General features: G+C 36.9%; 1 protein-coding gene across 6 annotated transcripts in view; it reads left to right on the forward strand.

Annotated features, from left to right (window-relative positions):
• The window catches only part of mmp17a (matrix metallopeptidase 17a), a 140,997-nt gene extending 122,351 nt beyond the window's left edge, over positions 1 to 18,646 (forward strand). For all 6 annotated transcript variants that reach the window (XM_044095892.1, XM_044095893.1, XM_044095896.1 and 3 more), the window contains 3 exons: positions 4,062 to 4,214; positions 4,336 to 4,593; positions 14,533 to 18,646. In XM_044095892.1, the coding sequence (XP_043951827.1) occupies positions 4,062 to 4,214; positions 4,336 to 4,593; positions 14,533 to 14,858 (737 nt within the window). In that variant the 3' untranslated portion in view covers positions 14,859 to 18,646. The remainder of the gene's footprint in view (positions 1 to 4,061; positions 4,215 to 4,335; positions 4,594 to 14,532) is intronic.
• Positions 18,647 to 23,231: the final 4,585 nt, after the last annotated feature.

Consider the following 23,231-nt stretch of genomic DNA (forward strand, 5'->3'; position numbering starts at 1 on the left):
TGATATGAACTAGAAGACAAGTGGATTAAGCTTCTGTTATTGCACATAAGAGAAGAATCCTGCGATATATATAAGTCATATAAGAGAAATGGAAAATGATCAAAAGAATGACAACTGAGGAACACAGCATACCATTGCTTTTCTTTTCATGCTTTACCATTCTAAATATTTTTGCTGTTGCAGTGTAATAAGGGAGATGCATGCATACAAGTGCATCTTTGCTTCAGATTCTTCTTAAGATAACGACAAGACTGAAAACAGAATAATAAAGGTCCAAAGTCTAAATGCTGCGAGACACTCAGAGATGGACTATAATACGGTTGGCCTATCAGAGAATGTAATGAAAGTTTCTGTTCACTTAAGGTAGAGTCAAGACACAGGAAACTCAAACCTGATTCCTATAAATTATTTTTTCATCCAAAGTGTAGGTTCTGAACTTTTAATTCTCACTGGTCGTTAGAACAGTATCCACAAACAAGAGACTGATGCAGACAGCACCCAGTGACAGTTTCTGGATCTGAGGGGCAATAAGAGAAGGGCTAAAAAGCAAGAATTTATTTATAAAGACTCGAACAAGTCTAACAGAGACGACGAGTCACTGCGCTGGCACGATGTGGTAGAAAGAGACCCACGAGACCAGGGCTGATTGGATCGGACTTGCAGGTGAAGCCAATCACTCACACACCAGGATGGTGTCTGAAAATTAAGCAGAAGGGGGAAAAGAGAGAGGGAGAGCGATTTCCCCAGCCATGGGAGCAAGAAACTGGCAGGCATGACTGTAGACCCTTTGCAGCAAATGCCTTCTGGCACAAAGTACTGGGGTTACAGCAATAAAATTCACTAAGGGAAGGGTCGGGGGATCTTTTGGGATGAGAACATCACTCTTCTGGGCCATAACTCTTCAAATTCACCAAGAATTCAAGGCTGTGTTCAGAAGCTCCACTGTCTGTCTATGACATTGGGTGATGAGAGAGAGGGGGGAAACAGGAGACGGAAAGAGACCAATTTGAACTGAGACTCGTTAAAGGAGGGATGACTGCAAAGAAAAAAGACAACTAAAAGCAGAAGGCTCATCTCTAATTAGTAGAGGAGAAATGGAAAAGTAGAAAGTGCTCATTTTTATATTTCCCAAGTATTTTGATGTTACTCAGCCTTTTAATAGAACACTAATTAAGTTTCTTGTAAAAAATGTTCATACCGGTTGAACTTTAACACATTTATGTGGTGTCGCCATGAACATTGATCTATTTTAAAATTTTATGTGATAGACCAATACACAACAGATTTGTCCGACATTGAAGTAAAATTAGTTTTTACTCATAAAAATTGTATGTGTGACATACCTTTGTATTCCACCCCTTTCTTTCCACTGACATCTCTATATAAAATGCAGCACAAACTATTTTTGAAGAGTCACCTAATTAGTATATAGTGTGAATACATTGTGTAATATATTCTCAATGTAATATACAAGTTGTGGAAAAGTATAAGCATGGTTAGGTTATAAAACAATGTTTCAAGCTTCTCACAGAGCACATTCAATTTGCCATTTTGAAAGTGGAAAGAGAATCCCATGACTGCAAATCTACAAAGACTGACCATCTACCTAAACTGACAGGCTGGGCAGGGAGGGCATTAATCAGAGAAGTAGCTAAGAGACCCAGGGTAACTATTGAAGAGCTGTAGAGATTCATAGTTCAGCCACGGGAATCTGTTGACAAGACGAATATTAGTCTAACACTGCATAAATCTGACCTTTTTGGAAGAATGCCAATGAGGAAATCACTGTTTAAAGAAGGTCATAAGAAGAATTAGCATTTTGCCACAAGTCATCTTCAGAGAAAAGAAAGTGCTTTTCCTATTTGCAACATATGTTTTTCTATAAATTATTATTGTGTTGGTCTGTCACAAAAAAATCCCAGTACAGTACAACAATGTAAATAGAGATTTGTTGGTTTTCTTTGTCCAGAGCACTGTGGGGATATTCTGTGCTGCACAGAGCCCCTTGAACATGACGCTAACATCCTGCAGGGCAGGATTGGTCCCCCTCTTTAGTTTGACTCTGTTAGCCTGAGGATATGATCATACAAACCTAAAAGGAGGTACAAAAATACTTAAATACTCTATGAGACAATGTTAGACAGGAACTGCTGTTTTACTAAGAGGTCATCAGTTTCTTTAGCTCATGAAATATTATAGCCAGAACTGCACAATTTACCCCCTGTCAGTGTGGTATTAACCCTTTAACTGTCACCCCAAATACTGCCACATGCAGGTCAATGGGGACAGCGGCATCCTCGTGGCAGTTAAAGAGTTAAGAGAGAAAAAGGATGACATGTATAAAGCCACTGTTTGCTTTGTATTTTTTTATTACACTTGCCAAAGTACAGTTGACTATGTGTTGACTATTTATTCAACCTTATGGCATGTTAAAACTTTTCATCTCAGTTTAAAAAAATTCAATAATTACAACATTCAACTTTTACGCACAAGATGACAAAGCTCTGGTCTTTGCACATCTTTCAGTTTTATGCAGCCGTTTGATATCTCATGAATGAGCTTTCGTTCTAAAATGCCTTAAACTGAATCTTTAATTCTTTGATCCACAAATATTTAATTCTGTACTTTATTTGACTTATTCAGTGGCCATCCTGTCCGGTCACCATTCAGTACTGAAAGATATCACATTTGGTTATGTGCTTTGTCAACCTGACTGAATTAATTTTATCTTATTTAGACTGTTTCCCTGCTGAGGTCTTGACTCTACTTTAGCATAAAGTTTAGTTTTATAAAAGAAGGGGAGGGGGGAGGTGGACATTTAAAGGGGCCGGTTGTATTTGTATTTCCTTTCATTCCTCCTATCCCTTGAGTTTTTAGTTAAGCCATATGTCCTGATTACATGACACCACAAACTGAGCCAGGAGAATGTATTCTGAATTGCAGCTCCTTATAAACCACTCTTGGATGTTGTGATTGGTCTATTTTCCATCAAGATGAAAGAAGGCAACATCCATCTGTTGTGAGATCTGTCCAGTGTCACAATTTCGGAAAAAAATATGTGCTTATCTGCTTGTCTTGAAGATGTTTGAAAAGGTTAAAGATGTACCTCCTCAGGCTATTGTTGGATTGTACCAGAAGGAAACAAATATTGGCAGAATGGAGGAATAAAAAAGAGCATGGAGAAGATGAAAAGAAAAAGACTAAAGCTGACATGATGGAATGAACAAAGTGCCCCCAGGGAGATTGATGGGTGTTATTCCAGGTATTAGCTAACACACTATTAGGGTGTTGTAAATAAAAATAACCAAGAAGCACAAGCAAAAGGGAAGCAAGGTGTGAGTCGAGTAAAATACTTTCATGAGCTCTGGAAATCCAAGAACAATGTTAGAATTGGACAAAAAAGGATTTAACTCCACAAGCCCAAATAGCAAAAATTGAAAACAGGATGGCAAAAGCTGTACAACAGGAGAAACAAAAAATAATTTCTGGATTAGCAGTAGGTGTGCTAATAGCAAAGAGGGGGCTGCTGAATGGTCAAAATCGCTCCATTTGATGCATTTCCTCATAAATTCAGCTAATAATTATTTGTCACTTGGCGGTGCTCATAAAATGCATTCGTTAGATCATAAAGTATGGGAAAAAGAACTTAGATGGTGACAAGATAGCGTCAGTTATGCATCTTGCCATGACACACCAGAAAACAAATTGTATCCAAATACACATGCTGTATACAAAGTGGATCTATGTTAAATGTTGTTACACTTAATACAAATAAGTGACAGGACTTTTGCTCCTTCATTTCTTGACATTTAAATCTAGTAAAAGTCTCTGTCAGACACAGAAGTGGTAAAATAAACAGTGAGACAGCAGCTTCAATCAGACTCCAACCCTCACCAGTCTTGAACATATTATGAACATATTCTGCCATCTAAAAAAGGTTATATTAAACAGTATTTTCTACCAAAGTATAAATTGAATCTTTCCAGATAATTGTTAGGTTCTTGAAGTTGTTTTTATCCTTTGTTTTTATCCTCTAACACAGTCTCTTCTGGTTCCTGTAGGGAAGTACTTTTGGAGGCTAACAAGGGAAAAGCACCTGGTGTCTCTCCGTCCCGCTCACATTCATCGCTTCTGGAGGGGGCTTCCTCCTAATTTGGATAGCGTGGATGCTGTTTATGAGAGGCCAGGGGACCACAAAATAGTATTTTTCAAAGGTGAGTTTTTACTCCTGATTCAAAGTTGCTTTTATTTTGATTTGCCTGTCTGTACAAGAAAAATATTTGTATAGCTTTGTGAATTCTTTCTTTTATCGCAATGTGTGTCCTGAATCCTCAGGTCAAAAGTATTGGGTATTCAAAGACAATAATGTTGAAGAGGGTTACCCACGGCCAATTAGTGACTTCGGCCTTCCTGTGGAAGCAGTGGATGCAGCGTTTGTTTGGTTACACAACGACAAAACCTACTTCTTCAAAGATAACTACTACTGGCGCTATGACGACCATTTGCGACACATGGACCTTGGTTTCCCCAAAGATAGCACGCTTTGGAAGGGGCTGCCTCTCCAGCTGGACGATGCCATGAGGTGGTCTGATGGTGAGAAGCCACAAACATTCACACTTCCTTATTTACTTATATATTAGCTAAAAGAGGACAACCTATAATATTCTGCATGCTATGCAAACTTGTTCAGTGAATTAGAATATTATTGAATAGCATTTTCAGACTGATGTTTTGAAGCTTTTATGTTAATTATGGTGACTTTTTTTTACAGCTAACGATAAAAGCATTGAAGGTTAGAATAATACAATGCATAAATGCAAAGACCATCTTTAATTTATGGGTTTAATGAAAAGTATGCTTAATACCTGAGGTTATTTTCAAAATATGACTAACGAGCCTCATCTGAATGCTATTATGATTTACAGAATGACAATAACAAAGACATGTCACTTAATAACAATACGAACCTGCAGCCAAGATTTTCTGACCTGTGCTCCACCTTTTCAATTGAAATTCAATCAAACTGTGATTTCAGCCTGATATATACGAACATACAGAGAAAAACTGAATAGCATCCTTCATTTCTGATACTTTACCATATATCGCATGTTATAAAATGTAAGATGTGTTCTTTAACTTTCATTTCTGAAAAGATTATTTTAGCTGCTGGTGTGTGTCATAGTTTTCAATTTCAATCCAACCATTTTGCCATATATTTATTACTTTTTGATAGCACAGGACCAATTTAGGCTTTGATTGGTTACAGATTTATTCAAGGTTTTGTCACATTTACATGTTTTGGATCATAAAAATATTAAGTTAATATTAGACAAAGATAACCTAAGTAAATCCAAAATACGGCTTTTATTAAGAAAACAAATATTCAAACAAACCTGGCCCATTGGTTTTTGTGTTTCTTTGTTTCACAGGACTGTCAGTAATTGGAACTGAATATAGCTTGTGAAAAAAAAAGGGTAATCACAGTTAATTCATAATTTAACAATTGTCTCATAAGTGTGGTAAACAAAAACAGAAAATCTGTAAATGCAAATACTAAAAATGGTTTTTCAAAGCACAGGAGGTCCTAATGAGTTTTAAATATTGTGTCCCGATAAGTAAGAGACGTTGAACATGCTTTCTAACATGATAGAAAACTTAAACTCTGCTCATGGTTTAGTTGGAAAAACTTCACAGGAAGTCTAATTGAAATTCAAATTTCCATTCGGAACTCTGTTTAAATAGCCCAATTTGGCTCACAAAGATCCCGTAATAAACTATGGATGAAATAAAAGGAAGTTTAATGAGGAGTCAGAAACAACACATTTTATTACAAAACAGGATATTAAATGTGGTAGAGATTTTGGCTGCAGTTGCTGGCAGATCAGTTCTTTAATGATACATCCAGACTCCACTGATTCCTTAACAATTTTAGACTTTTTGAAAGCCAGGTGGTCAGTGCTATTCTCAGGATTGTTCCGTATTATTTTATTTATGAGTGCATTCTTGCACAAACAGCAGTTATTGTACAAGCTCTTGGAAAAGAAGACGTGGCCAAGTGCTCCACAACAGAAGCTACAAAACATGCTGCGGTCTTGGAAAATAAAATATCTGGGCTATAAACCTTTTAGAAACTAGCTGCTGAAGTTTAAAGACTGAAAACTTTTTTCAATTACACTTGGTCAATGTAGCACAAGAGCTTTGGCCTTTCCACCATAAACACAGTAAAAATATCTGTCAGGTGTCATGAATCCACTAGGTGCCACTGTGAGCTTAGTGGTCCCACAGGGAGCACAGATGTTAAAAAAAAATAATCTAAAATGGGGTGACGGGTTCTCCAATCTAATCAAAGGGGTGAGACAGGGAACATTTCTCCAGCCTTAACCTCTGCACACAGTTGAGTCCATCAGGATCCACTCCTCCAGATCTATCTTCTGCTGCAACAACAAGGAATAAAGCAAAGCTTGTTTCAGACTGTTTGGATGCCGCCGAAGCAAGACAAAAGGGTATAAAAGGAACGGCTGATGTTGCTTGGTGGCTGCCCACTTGATTCACTTCAGTTCAGTCCTCAAACTCTTTAGCCCTTTCATCACAATCACAGTTTCCACCCACACAGGCAAACATCAGTAGAAACACCCTGTTTCTACATTGTGCTGACCAAGCTTAGGTATGGAAATTAGAGGTTCTGTGATTATATATATATATATATATCCACAAGTCCACGCTTTTATACATTGTGTTTGAAGCATTGCTATGAAAATTCATACTTTTAATTTGTCCAGTTGGATAACATTGTAATTGCACAGTGACATTTATTCTGGCTGGAAATGGCATTGATGCTGCCAAGGTATGGAGGTTAATAATTTCTACTTGCATAATGAAACTTGACTGTTTTTCTACATTTTTTTTTCCATCTTTATTTACCAAGGTGAGACAATTGAGAACTGGTTCTCACTTAAAATCCCAACGTTGGAAGAACCAGCAGTAAAAGCAAATACTACAAACATAAATTATAAGGACAGAGAGAAACTCAAAAAGCACCATCTCTATACCATACATCCAAATGAGAAGAAGGTGTATGTATTCCTTTTTGTTCCTTGTCAGTACTTGTAAGTTGTGTTACCTTGCAAAAAGGAAGGGACAGTTTTTCTTGCATATTTGTCAGAATTCAGTTTCGTTAGAGAGCAAAAATCAAGAGAGATGGTTAAAGTTTTTTCTCTTTTGTCTGTTTTTTGTTTTGCAGTGCTGATTCTCCCATTAATTAATCCCCAAAGAAGAACTGTGTCGTATTTGACAGGTAGTCTGGCTTTGGCTGTTAGAGCAAAGAGAAAGAGCTACAGTGAGAAGAAAGCTTGAAATGATGAAGAGAAATCTGTTCATTGGCCTTAAAAGTCTAAATAAATCTGGAGCAACATTTTAAAAAATTACGAATGTCATGTAATAGATTAATACTCTTAAAACCTATTAATACAAATATTACCCTTACTTCTACATAATCCTTATACTAAACTCTGTAATCTTAGCTTTCTTTGTTGATAGATGGCTATTGGACAAGGTCAAAGTGCATTTTTAATAATAGGCTGACTGATCTTAAACTAATTCACTGTCAGATCAGCACATCACACAAATTGCTTAAATTCATTGCTCATTATTTTGACAAGGAGCTAAGTGCTTCGCCAGACAAACTGTGAATTTGAGAATAACTTCAAACTGTGTGGTGGTTCCATTTGTGAACATTTGATTATCCTTTGGCGATCCAAAACCTCAGTTGTTATCATGCTGATGAAAAGTTTTCTCTGTGTTTGAATTAGCATAAAAACCGGTGAATTCATCAGACCTGGGATTTATGTGATCTTTTGAAGAAATGTAAAAGTGATTGTGGCTTATATGATAAGTGGTTCTCTGAAACAGGGATTCATTGCTCCAAGATTGAGCCTCCAAACATTTCTCTCCACCTGGTTGATGTATTTTGATATATTTCCAACCCAAACATGGTCGCATAACATATTTATTGAGAATGCTGCACCAGCTGATTGCTAATTGCATTGAGCAATGATATCCTAAAGAGTGTTGTTGATTAAAAATGCACCTTTCTATAATTCATACAGCTAAGTTATATTGATAAAAAAAAAAAAAACATCAGTGTGTATCAGTGTATAGCAGTGTCTGGTGTGTTTAGAGCCTAAACTAAACAGGCACGTTTATGTCCTCTTCTGGATGGTTAAGCGCCATCCAGAAGGTCAAGCACGTGTACTGTTACATCTCTAAAGATTCATGGATTTATGAAAAAAAAGAAAATGTAAAAAAAGCTGCAGGCCATTTGCATTTTGTGTTTTTGATTATCAAAAGCATCAGCAGGTCTGCATGGTGCCACTCTACAACAATTTTTGTTGAGCTATTGGGTTGACAAATTCTCCCTCCCGTCTTCAGGAACTCAGCAGCTCCTACAGAGTTGTCATGGTTCTCTCAGCTGCTGCTTTGGTTAATTTCTCTTTGCCCAGCCTGTCAGTTAAGGTCGACCACCCTGTTTTGGTAGGTCTGGTGTCGTACCATGCTGTCTTTTTGGATGATGAACAGTTGCTTTAAAAGTCAACCCTGCTTCAGCATTCTCCAGAAGTAAAGCCCTGCGCTTTCTGCTGTGCTCTTTGGTCTTCTTGTTTCTGTTTGTTCTATTATGTTCTCTATCAAACCTCAGAGGCCTTCATAGAAGGAGATGAAATCATACACAGATGGACTCTATTTACTAGCTAGGTCACTTCTGAAGGCAACTGGATTTAATTCACGATTTTCAGAACACAAGGTGTTGAATGCAAAGTCAAGGACAGTTTCTTTCTGAGTGAGGATTCAGTGTGTTATAATTGATGCAATTACAAATTTGTAAAGAAAATCTTTGAAGTATTAAATGATTGAAATCAGCATAAGATACTGTTTAAACTATGGTTATAAAAATCCTATATTTTTGTTCCAACTTGTACTTTTCTAGTTTTGCCAAACTTCCTGGCTGTGTGGTTTCATAATATTATTGGTGTATGAATATTCACTCAGTCTGCAGCCTGTACTTTTACAGCTTGTAGTTGGTCGCAGTCAACACTCCACTGTTTTCAACACTTATCTGCTGTCACCAAGCTGTTGAGCGTTAAAAAGAAAAACAAACAAAAAAAATATATAATTTCATTGCGGCATCACAGGTGCTCCCTTTCTGTTCGCGTACAATTAATCGCCTTCCTCAAAATGATTATTTTCTGTGAAGTTTCCCAAAACCCTCGTGGAGGGAGTTTCGGAGCCAGATGGATGACAGACGTTTTGTTTACTTCTAAATACCACAAATTGCCTCATAGTTTATGGACAAAGTGCTTGACAGTTGTTCAGAAAGGTCATCACCAATCACTGATGGCCCCTTCCGAACATCATTCAGCCTTTTGTGATCTTTTCTTTGCTGAGGCACACATGGTTCACAGATTTTTCTGAGCAAGTGCTCTCTGCAGGGACTGTAACATTTGCATTTTCCATTTAATAAAAAGCAGCACACACTAAGTCAAGTGAGGCATAAAGATATTTATTGAAGTAATTCTCACAAAAAACAGAATATTAATAAAAATAACTCTTCCATCTCTTATTTTCCTTTTAGATGTGTTGATGCTTTTAAAAATGTGCTGCTTTTGTAACGGTTCCAAAAACTTCCAAAAGCATTTATTTTATTTTTTTTTGCATTTGAAATTGGCAAAACATTTACAGATGTCCCTGCTGATTCACCTCCAGGATACTTTACTTCAACCAAATGAGCATATGTGTTGTGTGAGCTGTTGGCAGGTATGATATCTCATTCACCTCCCTATAACCTTCATCCCATCATCCCTTAATACCCATTTTGTTTCTCATCAAGTACCAGATTTTAAAGGAACACGAAAAGGCGAAGTGTGTGTTACTGGAGCTCATTATGCAAGGCAAGGACATGATGTTTACAGGATGGAAGTCTGTATTTATTCATCAACCTTTGAAACAATATCATAATGTACAGAATAAGAAAAATGCTTAGACTATGTGGTGGCATTGGAATGAATAAAAAAAAAATATGAATTGAATTGATTTTGGATTAAATTGGACTCGGTGTAGTTAGAAATGAATGGGACCTGTTTGTACGACATTGGCTTATTAATAAAATAATAAAAATTTATTGTAATAGTAGATACGATTTGTGACCCTAACTATGATGCTTAGGCAGGCATTACTAGTCATTTAAACTGATATCATGAAAGCAAATATTAATAACAAATCCATTGTTTTTATTTTAGTAGTACTTTTTGCAACTGTATTGTTGACAGAATTAATATCCTTTTATCATTATATTTATTTAGTTTGATTTCTAGGGGGACCGTCAAGACTCTAACATTGCTAATTCTCGACCCAAGGAGGTGGTCGTGATCCCAACTTTCTGATCCACTGATCCAGCGGGTCAAAGTCTTAAGATATTTCTATAAAACATTTTTCGTGTGCAGATTGAGTTATTTTTGGAGAAAGATGTGACTCAAAAGATGTGATCCATCTGATTTTATTGTTCAAAGACTACCTCATGCTGTGTTTTTGATTTTTAAGCTTATATCTGTCTTACACTGCTCTTTTGACAACTTTTTGCTCTACAACTGCTGGAGATAAACCCACACAATTCTTATATTTAGAAGTCACGGATCACTTTTTGAAAGTTCATAGACAGTCAGACATAGGTAGCGGAAAATAACTGAGCTTAGATCACTTGTGATTTCCAAATATGCACGGACAAATCGGTAATGGCCAAACGTCTGGACATTGTGATTATTGATAAGCAGCAGAGGACAGCTGTGGTGATGGGACTCTGTAGGTGTGGCCATGCTAAATGATGGGAACAGCAGAAAAAAGGAACTGTAAAGAAATGCCAAGAGCTCAGGGAAGAGCTCTGGCAGATAAAGGATGCAGTTATGCTTTCATGCAGTTTAGTCAAGAGATATAAAAAAAAACGTTCATTTAATTGTGCTAATCTAAAATTTTGAAACTCACGTGGACTCAGAGGTTCTTCACAATGCCATTTTTAATGGTTAAAATATTTCTAGGTTTAAAACAGCATCACTTCTGGAAGTGACAGTGCTCAGATGTAGCTTTTATTATGCTGTGATAATAAAGTTGATGTTCTTCATAAAACATCCCCTCTCAGAAGCATTACCATATTGTATCTTTAAAAAGCTTGCATTAAATTTATGCCACCACTCATCAAGGAAAGACACCCAAAGGTGTATGCAGACAACAAACTTGGTGCAACCTAAAACAGCCAACAGAGAACAAATAAAAGAGTTTAAGGATCTAATAACAGAGAGTGAAATGGGGTCTTCACCTGAAAGGGTTGTAAAGATGGGCACTGTGATATAAAATATGAGTATGTATAAACTTTATAGATGTGCAGTTTAAATTTTATTTATTTATTCATATGTAAGTGATCATTTGGTGAGAGAGAATGTCTCCCTAAAAGTGTCACATCATCATGGTTGTGACATTTTCTTCATCTCTCAGATGCTGGTGAAGGTTTACCTGTTATTACCAGGGATTTACGATAGGTCAAAATTTCAAGGGCTTGCATTGTTGCAGAAACACTTGCATAACAAAGAACACCAAGCAGGATATGTAATTTACAAAAAAATAAATAAATAAAAAATATCCACAATGTAAATACATAGAACTAGGTGACCCACTGCATGTGTGCCTGATGTATTTCTCCTAGGGACACCTCCGATCTGTATTTCTCTTGTTTCTATCAGTCCTGGTGATGCTTTTCAACTGCAAACCTGGCGCTCAAAGTATTTTTTAGACAATAGATTCAGGATATTCTATGATTCATAATAGTGTGTGTAAAGTTTTTTGGGGAAAAAGATGTCTACTTTGGAACTTGAACTGCTGGAAACATAATTATATTACTTTTTTGTTTTTGATATGCAGCCAGCAGAAGTCTCTCCCTTCTTCTATTAGAAGAAGGGAGAGACTTCTCTTACCGCATGTGGACTGCATGAGGGAGGACCCAAGTTTGAATGCTGGCTGCATAATCTTTCAGTTTTACTGCAGGGAGCTCTTTATTCTTTTAGATCATTAGACTTTACAAAATGAGCTATTTAATAGAAGGTTCTCAGAAAACTTTTCAAAGTCACCATCACCCTTTGTTTCCTGCAGCAATTCTGATTTCAGTGGTCTTCCACCATCATCCACTGTACTAAAAGTTAAAAATCTTACTTTGCTTCAAATCAGCTGCTTCAAATGGCTGGATTAGCTTCAAATCCATGTCATCAAGCTCAGCAGGAGTCTTTTAGTGGACCATCAGTTTGTATTCTATTAAACATGCTGGAAAGTGAACAACAAAGCCCTGATATGTGGCTACACTCTCAGCAAAAGTAAAGAATTGTAATGGAAGAAAGAGAAAAAAAGTAAATTTTTATTACTGTCTAAAAAGTTGTATCCCTCCATTCAGCCATTTGTTCCATTGATATATAAATATATATATATATATATATATATATATATATATATATATATATATATATATATATATATATATAGATAGATAGATAGATAGATAGATAGATAGATAGATAGATAGATAGATAGATAGATAGATAGATAGATAGATAGATAGATAGATAGATAGATAGATAGATAGATAGATAGATAGATAGATAGATAGATAGATAGATAGATAGATAGATAGATAGATAGGGCAGTGTCTATTAGCCGCTATAGCTAATGATATGCAACTGCAGGTGGTATTACTATGCTTTCGGTCATACCGACAAAACCATACTGTTCCGATATGGGATGAGCCTGCATCTGTCACAAAAAGGAACAAAGCTTACTTTCTTATCCAATATCTATAAAATATGACTGAGAAAATTGGCAAGGTTTTTATGTGTGAAATGTGTATTATACCTAAATGGAAATCTAAAAGCAGTTTGGTTTCCGCTTACAGAAAGCAGAAACCAACTGACAGAGACAGACGGGCTCTGTCTGTCAAAATGTAAAATATCTCTGATATTTAATTTAATGTTACACAACTGCTGCTGAAACTGCTACATTATACCCTACTTGATGACTGCTATGAATATTGTGCCTTTCTTCAAATGAACGAGGCAATTTATAAAATTATATTTTTGGCTTATTGAACTTTTATTAGCCCAAACCACTGTGTTGGAATGTTTTTCTTTGTCAAGTTGGACCAAAAAAATCTAAAGAAATGTGCATCCTGATATGAACTACCATAGATTCACATAAAGTGTGAACAATATGTGGTAGAGGAAGAAGAATCACATTACCATTGTGCCATAAATATCCTCTTTGCAGATTTATGATCAGTGATCAGTATGAGCTTGAATGAATTGCAATGTATTGCATTCCAGCTACATTTTTACAAAGTAAAACCAAATTCTTACATAACTTAGGACTGTAGCTCTTTCCATGCAGAGCCCCACTCTTGCCAGGCCAATATTAAAATAAATTGGCGTTATTGATCAACAGTATGCTATCAAGAGGAGAAACTCTGCATAGCTGGGTAATTATAAATATAACAAAGGTGTAAATTTTCAGCTCAAAGCAATTAGTCTGCACCTCTTTCAGCTGCCACCCTCTCTGGAATTCTAAACACATGCCATACAGAGACTGACTTCATTAGCAGTATTCATTAGACCTGCCCAGAACACACACACAGCCACACACACATTGCACCATTGTAAGCTGTCTTAAAGAAAGATGAGAATTTATTCCTGCAGATTTGGTGCAAACTCTCCCAGCCTTCATAAACCCAGGTCTCTGACCAGCTTGCTCATGCTAATAGCTCATTATGTACACTGAGCTAACAAGCACATTTCCTTCTTGGGATAATGACCATTTTCCGCTCATTACTTTTTTTGATTTTTTTTTGCAGTTCTAGGCACAAAATCAGCTCTTTACGTTGGTCCCCTTGTAAACTCTCATTTTGGGTCATTTTCTTCCCCTCATCTTTCTGAATCTCTCTAATGACATCACTCTGAAATTCCTGCTAATGTATCTACGTGTGCTGAAGTTTTAATGTGGAAACAGACGCTGTGCTCCATTTCTGCATTAAGGGCAAGGGAAGGGTTGCCTAACTAAAAAACAATGTAGTGCATTAATGGAAGGAAATGGATACACAAATAAAAATCTGACATTGTTTTTTGTGACCTTCTTTCAACCCCTCTGATTCTGTGGTGTAGTTCTGCAGAACTAAGGTGCTACAATTACAGCTGTAGGCCTTTTGAGAATGATTCTGTCAGGTTTGCTCATTTTTGGCCTGGTAGTATTGCCCATGCCTCTTTGCAAGGTAGTTCTGGCCAAGTCGGACTGGAAAAAGAACATCTAAGCACAAAAAAACATTAAGGTACAGATTTCTTGGCTTCCCTGTCCATACTAAAAAGAAAAGTTCCTGATTTCTACTTTATGTTCTTTTGAATAACTGTACCCTAATACAACAAAATACTAACCATCTTTTCTCTTTCAATCTTTACTTTAAAGGATCATCCTATTTTTTCAAGGGAAAGGAGTATTGGCGAGTGCCGGGCAGCGACATGGAGGCGGAGGCAGGATACCCCCGCTTGATTGCGAAGGACTGGCTGCTCTGCACCGAGATGCAGTCGGACTCTCCAGACACAGAAGCCAAAAGCACAGAGACGAGGGTCAACGTGCATCGGCACCCAGACCATGCAGAGAATGGATACGAGGTGTGCTCCTGCACCTCTGACACCGCCTCGCCTTTGGGTGTCCACTTACCCCCATCTCCAGTTTGGCTGCTGCTGCCTTTTTGGACGCTCTTACTGACCTTCTACAATGAACTACTATGATGGTGAAGTGCGGGGTTAAGTACTTGTTTTGAGTGCAAGAGAGAGACTAATTAGCGGAGGCTCTGCAAGAAAGAAAGAAAAAAACTTTAAGAATTTATCATATAAATACGGTTTATTTTGCTTGTTTTGTTCTCTTTATTTCTCTTTTTTTGGGAGTTATTTATTTCACATGCCATCTTATGGTCACTTAAAGAGCTTTGCAGTAGCCTTTCTATGAACAATTATCAGTTAATATCCACTGACAGTGACAGTATTAGATGTTTCATAAGCTGAGTTGCACACAAATACAAGTTAACTTCGCTTTCCAAATTGCCTCATTAATACTGAGAGGGCTAAGAAAAGGGGAACGTTCAAATATAAGTGGTTATATCATTACAGATTTAATGGCAACTTACTTTGAGGTATTCAGTTTTATGAATAAAAGCTTGTGACTCAACCTGCTAGGGTTTGACAGCCTTCAAGTCGACACCGACAGAGATTTGGAAATTACAGCTTCTTACTGACAAAAAGGCAAAATCTTTTATAAAATGGTATTTAAAGCAATTTTATTTATCAGAGCATAATGCTGTAATGCTGATACTACAAATGTTTGCTTATTGGTGATTCATTTAGTGCAAAATCTATAAATTCATTCCATTGTTGGTGGAGCTACAGCAGTCTGATAAGTCCCAAGGTATTTGTTGTTTTGATACTACCAGCAGGCTCAACCAACCTCCATAGGAACACAAACACAGTTCTGCTTTAAAAACAGCACTAAACATAAAAGTCTTTTGTAAAATTGATTTCTATTATATATGCAAATTGCTGCAAAAATAATCTTATCACCCTATCAGTGGTAAAAAACAGAAAATGCAGGCCTTCTTTGGTTCTCATATTCCACCACTCTGAGAATGTAGTTCCTTATTTTAAATTATAAATGAGCTTTTGTTGACAATAACTACACACAACCTCTCAATCTACCAAATCAAGCCTTAAAATTAAAGCTACTTTTCATCTAAACTGTGTTTATTCTGACCATTTCTTCAGTAAAAAACACAAAAACTAAACCTCACCTTATCAACCCAAAGTAACAAAAGGCTGTCATGACGGGGATGCTCGGTGGATTCAGTTGTTATTTATCCAAATCTTTAGCCCTTAGCCTCTCGATATCCAAGTGTGCATCCTCAACTCCTTAAATAGTTTGACTTGCATATTCTGAAACTATCGCAAGCAAGCACATGTTTACTGTTACCCTGCACTGTCATCCAAATTGGATCCATATTTGTCTCCATTTGATTGAATGAAGCTGTCGGCTTATCCCTGAGGTTAGCTGTAGCATGGAAACGAGGGCGATGCCAGGAGGTGAGTTGCCTTTTTTAATGGAATCATTTCTCTTTGAAGCCTTTTTGAAGTGTGAACTAGATAAGATTTGATCAGTGTATGCCATATTGACAACTTTAAAGTTTTATGATAAGATGTTAAAGAAGCAGAATGCAGCTGATCCACGTGTGAACGCCATGAGTGTTACCCACTAGACGGCCTCTATGGGCTGAAGTTGTCAACTCCAACCAAAATCTGAGCTAATTTATTACCAAAACAAAAATGAACAAAACAGCAACAAAAGGTGTAATATTCTGTGCAAATATCTTGATTCCAAAATCAAAATGACTATAAATAAATCCTATAGGTAATGTTACCATACTTGTAATTTTAAACTTGTTCCATTATTTTGACAGCAGCAGGAATAATTGTAGCTTCTGTGCTTCAAATAAATCTACCTTATGAAAAGCTGTAATTTCTAAAATGTTTGATCAAGTTGAAAGTGAATACTCTCAGATGAAAGCTAGATTTGTTCTGTACAGTCAGTCATCATATATATATATATATATATATATACACTTCTACATGGACAGTATCTTGGAAAAGTATTCATTTGACAAAGTGTTTCACACCTTTCATTGAGATTTTCTGTGACAGACCAACACCAGTAGTGCATAATTGGAGAACAATTTTCTTTCTACTAAAAGAAATGCAGAAACTGTAGTGTATTTAGCTCTCATGAGAAATTACTTTATCCAGTCACTTTTCATTTGCATATGTTTTGTAATAGCTCTCTTTAGCAGAGGTGGACAACTTTGTAGTGAAATATTAGACCATTTTTCTCAGCAAATTAGCCTTAACCTCTGTCAGATTGGTTGAAGAGTGTCTGTTAACATCAGTTTTCATTGCCACATTTTTTACTTTTTTAATATAGGAGTAATCTTTGATCTAAAGTATCTATTATTGCAAAAGCTGCACACTTATAAGTTTTCTGATTTATGGGTAACCTCTGCCCCAAACCCAACTATTCTTCATTTTCTTAACAGTTTTATTTTAAGAATTTGATTTCATATAGCTCAATATGTCTTCTTTTTCACCTCTGACCAGCTTCCCTTTTTCAAAATGGGGATGGTGTTTAAATTTGGACTTGCACACCTTGTCTTCTTCATTGCTTGTGGGCCCCTGCAAACAGGATGTCCTATTTCTTTCTTTTAACCATAACTTTCTTCTTGCCACTCTTCTGTAAGGGCTAGATTTGCTGGGTGCCCTCTTTTTGTCAAAAGCCAAGGTTTCTTCCCATGCTTTCCATGCCTGGCATGGAAAGGATGGGTACATATCCTTTCCATGCCAGGAAAGGATATGTACCCATCTACCTATATTTGGGTAGGTATGTTTGGAAATATGCCATTTTCCATTATCAAAATTAAGCAGGGCTCTCTGAGATGCTCATGGTTCAGCATTTCAAATACACTGAATCCTGAAGGCAAATTAGTTTCATTTATGGGCATCACATTAAAGGGGACCACGTTCATTGCACTACACATTCTTCAGATTTGTATTTGCAGAATAATTTTGGAAGCTGTGCGTCGTTTTTCTTCCTATTCTCTACTTTTCACTAGTTTACGTTGATCTATCACATAAAAACTCAATGAAATACATTTAAACTTTGTGGTAGCATGAAAAATTCAAGGGGTATGACTATTTTTCTAAGATACTGAACACGGCGGGTTGAGATTCAGATCAGCCGATCCCAGAGGAAGCGACAGGATCCCTATTAATCTGAATATAGACTCCCACCAGGGGGAGAAGCGACATCCTGAGGTGTCATCATTCGACAGGTGACTGACACTGCAGCGCCCGTCTGTGCAGGCAGGTGTAATGTACCTTGGGATGTATTGCAGATAGATGGTTAGGTTTACCGATCAATGGCTCTGTGGGAGCTTGACGTGTTGAAGACACATGAGTGGCATGGTGGTTTTCAACAGGTACACACATAGACAAGAGGAAGACAAGGGAACATAGGATGTGGGGGGGAGACGACAAACGAATGTTGGACAGAACATTCAAAACCAAGATTCCTGCTGTTGCTTATTGACATACTCCTTGCTTTCTATCCATTTCCTGCACTCCCCCATCACACAGGTGGTACCTGCCTTGTTCAGATTTCTCACCTTAAGCACTCCCTCCCATAACCAGAGGTAGTATTGGTTTGCTGTATTTTTTTTGTATTAAGTATGAATATATTGTGAGCCATTTGCTTTGATGAGATGACAGCTCAAGCTCCGTTTGATGACATCTAACGCAGACCTCACAAAGGCAGCAGATTTGTTATTGTTGCTGATATATTTACCTACAAGTTTAAATATAGACAGATATATTTGAGTCACAATGTTCCATGGTTAATGCAAACCAAGTGGACTGTGTATATTTCAAGGTGTGTTTTCTAATGTAAAATATTTTTGTAGAAAAAAATCCAAATAAAGATTCTGAATGGTTTTCCTGGCTAATCATGATTGCATGTGTGGGCAGTAAGAGAGATTACTTTGAGTACTCTGTCTTGTGGCTGAGTGTGTAATTATTTTGAGCAATTGAAAATCAGATGAAGGTAACAGAACAGCTTGCAGACACCAACTGGGAGTTGATGTCTATCTCTGTGGTGTTCTTAAGAACGTTTTTTCATACTTTTATTTTGTAATTCTGAGTGTTCATGAATATTGCAAATTGTGTTATGATAATGCCCCCCACAAAATCACTCTTTTGCAGTTAGTTTTGTTCTTTGACGCTTATTTTTGACACTAAGGTGAAAACGCTGTATAGTTTCTGAAGATGTGCATGAATCGAAGAAGACAACAAACTAAAGACCCTTTATGGACTTTTGGGGAAATCACAGTGGCAATTTTGAGAACTTACTCTAAGAAAATATCCGCTTTTAGGCAGTATCATAATTTTGCTCATAATTAGGAGGATGTATTTCTATTTTCAGATTTCTTTTGTCTTGTTTGAGAATTATTTTTCCAAGCGTATGATACCAAGAGATCCATATTATGTTGAACAAGGTTAGGAGCCATCATGTCAGATTTACTTACAATACCTTTTTTCCAACATTCAGATAACTGGTTAAAACAACAGTAAAGTATCTTCACCACAACCATTCATCTATCTGCTAGTTCATCAGTTAATTTACCCATCCATCCATTCATCTATTTATGTTAAGACTACATTTGAACTTTTATTTAGAACATTCTTAAGTAACTCTAAGTCTGTAACTTTGAAAATGTGTGAACAAAAATACCCATGTAACATTATAAATGAATCCATTGGTATTCTCTCCACATGCTCCTTTTGACACAACTTACAGGCCACGGTGTGACAGCACTGAGAGCCTTTTTCCCTCCTCTTGACACTCTCGAGTGGTGTTAATTATCTGGTGTGTCCCGGCGGCCACCAGAAGAGCACAAAACTCCCTGGAGCAAAAATGATACCAGGTCAGTCCTTATCACTTTGTCCAGCTGATCCTGTTTGAGCCAGCCACTAAGCGATCGAGTTAGTAGTACGTACCATACAGTACGTTTACAGTATTTGACTGTTCGTTTCTACTATCAAGTTAATTGAAAATTAAAAAAAAAAAAAAAGTTCAAGGGGTATGGACATTTCATTGACACTCATATGTCATGTATCAATGTGGTATGAATTCATATAAACTATTTTATTTTTATAATACTTAACTGATCACACCCAGGATAACTTGGTTTTTTTTCTGAAGAGAAATTCTCCACCTGCGGCATCTGTACTATGGCTTCGTCTGGTTTATAGATGTGATGTTTTATCTCTACTCTCTGCACTCTGGAGACAATTATTGTACAGTGCAAACAATGACTTTTTAAACTTCCGGTCTTCCTTATTGCTATGCCTCAACAAACCCCTCTTAAAATATATTTCATTTTACTTATCAGTTCTCCACAATGGGAAAGAAAAAATGGATTTCTGAGTGTGGGAAATTTATAGAAAGTGGAAAAACCGAAATACAGCATTCAAACAGCTTACATATAACTCAAAATCACATTTTCTCTCAATGGTAGCCCCAAGTCTTTAGGGAATGAAGTTAACAACATCCCCAGAGAGATTTTGCCTATTCTACCTAAATATTCAGGGAAGATTTATTGTAATTTCATATCCATATAAATTACACTGAAATAAAATTCATTCTATGCCACAGGTAGTGCAAATAAAACAAAATATAATAACATTGAAGAATGCAATTTGAGGACAGCAACTGAATTGGATGGGACGTCAGAGTGCAGCTATTTCAACGGTGCATTTTCCATGGAGAATATGATTCACTGCCAAGGGCATCATTTTATCTGGGGCAGCACAAGAACCAAGAACCACAGTCCATGAAGACTAAGTGTTGTATAAAATCTTCAAAAATAATTTGCAATTAAATTATATTAGAAGTCAGATTTGGTCCTTTTTAGGATTACTTATCTTCAAGATTTATGGTAACAAATTCAAAAACACATAACTGATGGAATGAGTGACTTTCTGAATTGGAACGTTCATGGTGGGGTACACATGCTTTCTGATGGAAACAAGACATAGATAGTCCTTATTGAATGAAAAATCTTCATTGCCAATGTTGGACATTTTAACCTGTTGCCACTTTAGACACCTTTAGCTGTTATCATTTCAAATGTTGGTGCCTTTCATTGCACATTTTGTACAGACCATGCATCAGTTCATAGCCACCAAGGGGATGTTTCTTACTTTCACAACCAATACTTTAAAGCTTCCAATGTTCTATATCATACACAGTCTTCTGTTACAAAATTGAGTTATTTGATTTAATCACAAAATCTCAAAGGTAGGCGACTTTAAAATATTACTGTTTGAGCAGAGGTCATAATGTCTCATACTTTGGTTGAGTCAACATGCCCAGAAACAGAGTAAATATGGTACATGGTTTTCATGTAACGTACATTTGAGTTAAAAAGTGAGATTTGTGTTTTATGACAATTTATGACAATATTTAAATACAATGGGGTGTAAGTACTTGGTTAGGAGTGAAACGGGTAGGTACCAAAGAGGTGTGATGTACAATGGTCACATATATTGGAATCAAATAGTTTATTTATCCTAATTCCATGTCAACTCCTAAGGAGTTAGGAGTTGACATGGATATAGCAATATAACAAAACAGAATTAGGAACAGGCAAAGCAGAAAACTGTTCCAAAGTTTCCCAAAGATCATGAATACTGTCAAAAAACTGTCTTTTTGACCTGCTTTTTACTCCCACAGGACCAGTCTTATAGCAAAACATAAGATTTGTCAAATGTAAAAGGACGTTTACCGAATATGAATGAGATTCACTTTTGACAAGATGCGTTTCATTGAAACTTTTCACATAATGGACTCACAAAACCAGTGTCTGTCTCATGGCAAACAGATCCAACTCCCAAACTTTCAGTGACACAGTGAAGAAACAAAATCTGATACAGTGTGGGAAGAAAAATATTGACCTATGGACTGTGCATGTGAGTGTCACATACACAGATGAGATGCTGTCTGAAAGCTTAGCTTGGCTTCTTCTTGATTCATGCTTGGTGTATCATTGAGGGAAGAATCTGCAGACTTGTCGAGCTCCGGCAGTTTTCCGCTGTCACATTCCACTAAAGGTCAGACTGGATTCAACTTCTACCCACACACAAGCTGAGGAATATACTAGGACTTAGCCCAGAGTTTGAGTAGAGGTTTCACCTCCACTGTGGATGTAGGGATGGAGTTCCAGGGGTAGACATGAGATCGCTCACTTTAATGAAGCAAGTGTGCAAAAAAGGGTTTTTTAAAAAGGCATGGATCGAGGCTCTTCCTGCCGGACAAACTAGCATTTTTAATCAGATAATGAGGAGTTCGAACGCCTCTGGCCATTTTAATTTAACTTAGATAAAATGGGAGCAAAGTCAAAGGGGACCAATTTCAGCGAGTCACCATACACAACACTACCATCCTGAAATTAGTCCAGCTAAACAGAATGCAGGCTTTATTTGTCAGAGGCACTGGTGCTCGTCCAGCATTAAATTGCCTAAAACAGGGAAAGAGGGGGAGAATCCAACAACAAAGATGTTTTCACCTGAACCTGGAGCTACTTATCACCATGTAAAAGCTTCAAATCCAATTTATGAATACAGAATGCCTCCCTCAAGTAAAAGTCTCCCCTGTTTGTAGTAGAGAGTATTGAATTTCCTTGAGATTCTCAGTTTAATTATCTGCCATGACCTATTGGCAGAAATTACAAGGTTAAGCGTCGCGGCGCAGTGCGCAGACAAAAGTGTTATGCTGATAACGTCTTGTACGTGCATTGCAATGCAGAGTTGGGTATGAAGAGGCGGTGACCTTCTTGGCCAGATTACTAGCCATCTGTCTGCAGGAAAAGCTGAAGAGATGAGTAAGGCACGGCGCCACAAAACCCAACAATGGTTACTCGAAGAGAAGATTGCAGAAGGCAGTCACCCTTTGGCAAGCAATGCAGGCAATAAAGCTTATCATAAACAGCTTATAATGCACAAGATGGGCAGCTGGAGGGATTTTACAAATAGAAAAGAGAGTAGTGAACAGATTAAAGTTAGCAGGTGATGTTATATTTCATAACAGTTATAATTGGAAGAGTTTAAGAGGCAGTTTGTCTTCTTTGCAAAAACAAATCCTGAAAAGGATGAAAAAATAACTCCAACATTTTGTTGCATGGATTTACTTATCAATACATAATTTTAAAAAAAATTAAATATTCTTCTCTAAAAATAGTCAGTGCATGACATATTAGACCATGTCAGTATTTCTTCAGCAAAGACTTTGTGAACATTTAGAAAAAAAATAAGTACACCTAAGGATTAGATACTTAATAGGTGACTATTTGCAAAAGCAATGGAGGACATAGAGCCATTTTTGTATCTTCCTGTGTGAAACATGCTCTTTTTCTAACTCAGTAAATGTCTCGTACATAAGCAGAGCAGCATAAAAGGTAAAAACAGCATAGTGGTTTAAGTGAATAGGCAATTAATGTTTAAGATAAGATAGTA

Source organism: Gambusia affinis, linkage group LG17 (assembly GCF_019740435.1).
Source record: "Gambusia affinis linkage group LG17, SWU_Gaff_1.0, whole genome shotgun sequence".
Taxonomy (NCBI): domain Eukaryota; kingdom Metazoa; phylum Chordata; class Actinopteri; order Cyprinodontiformes; family Poeciliidae; genus Gambusia; species Gambusia affinis.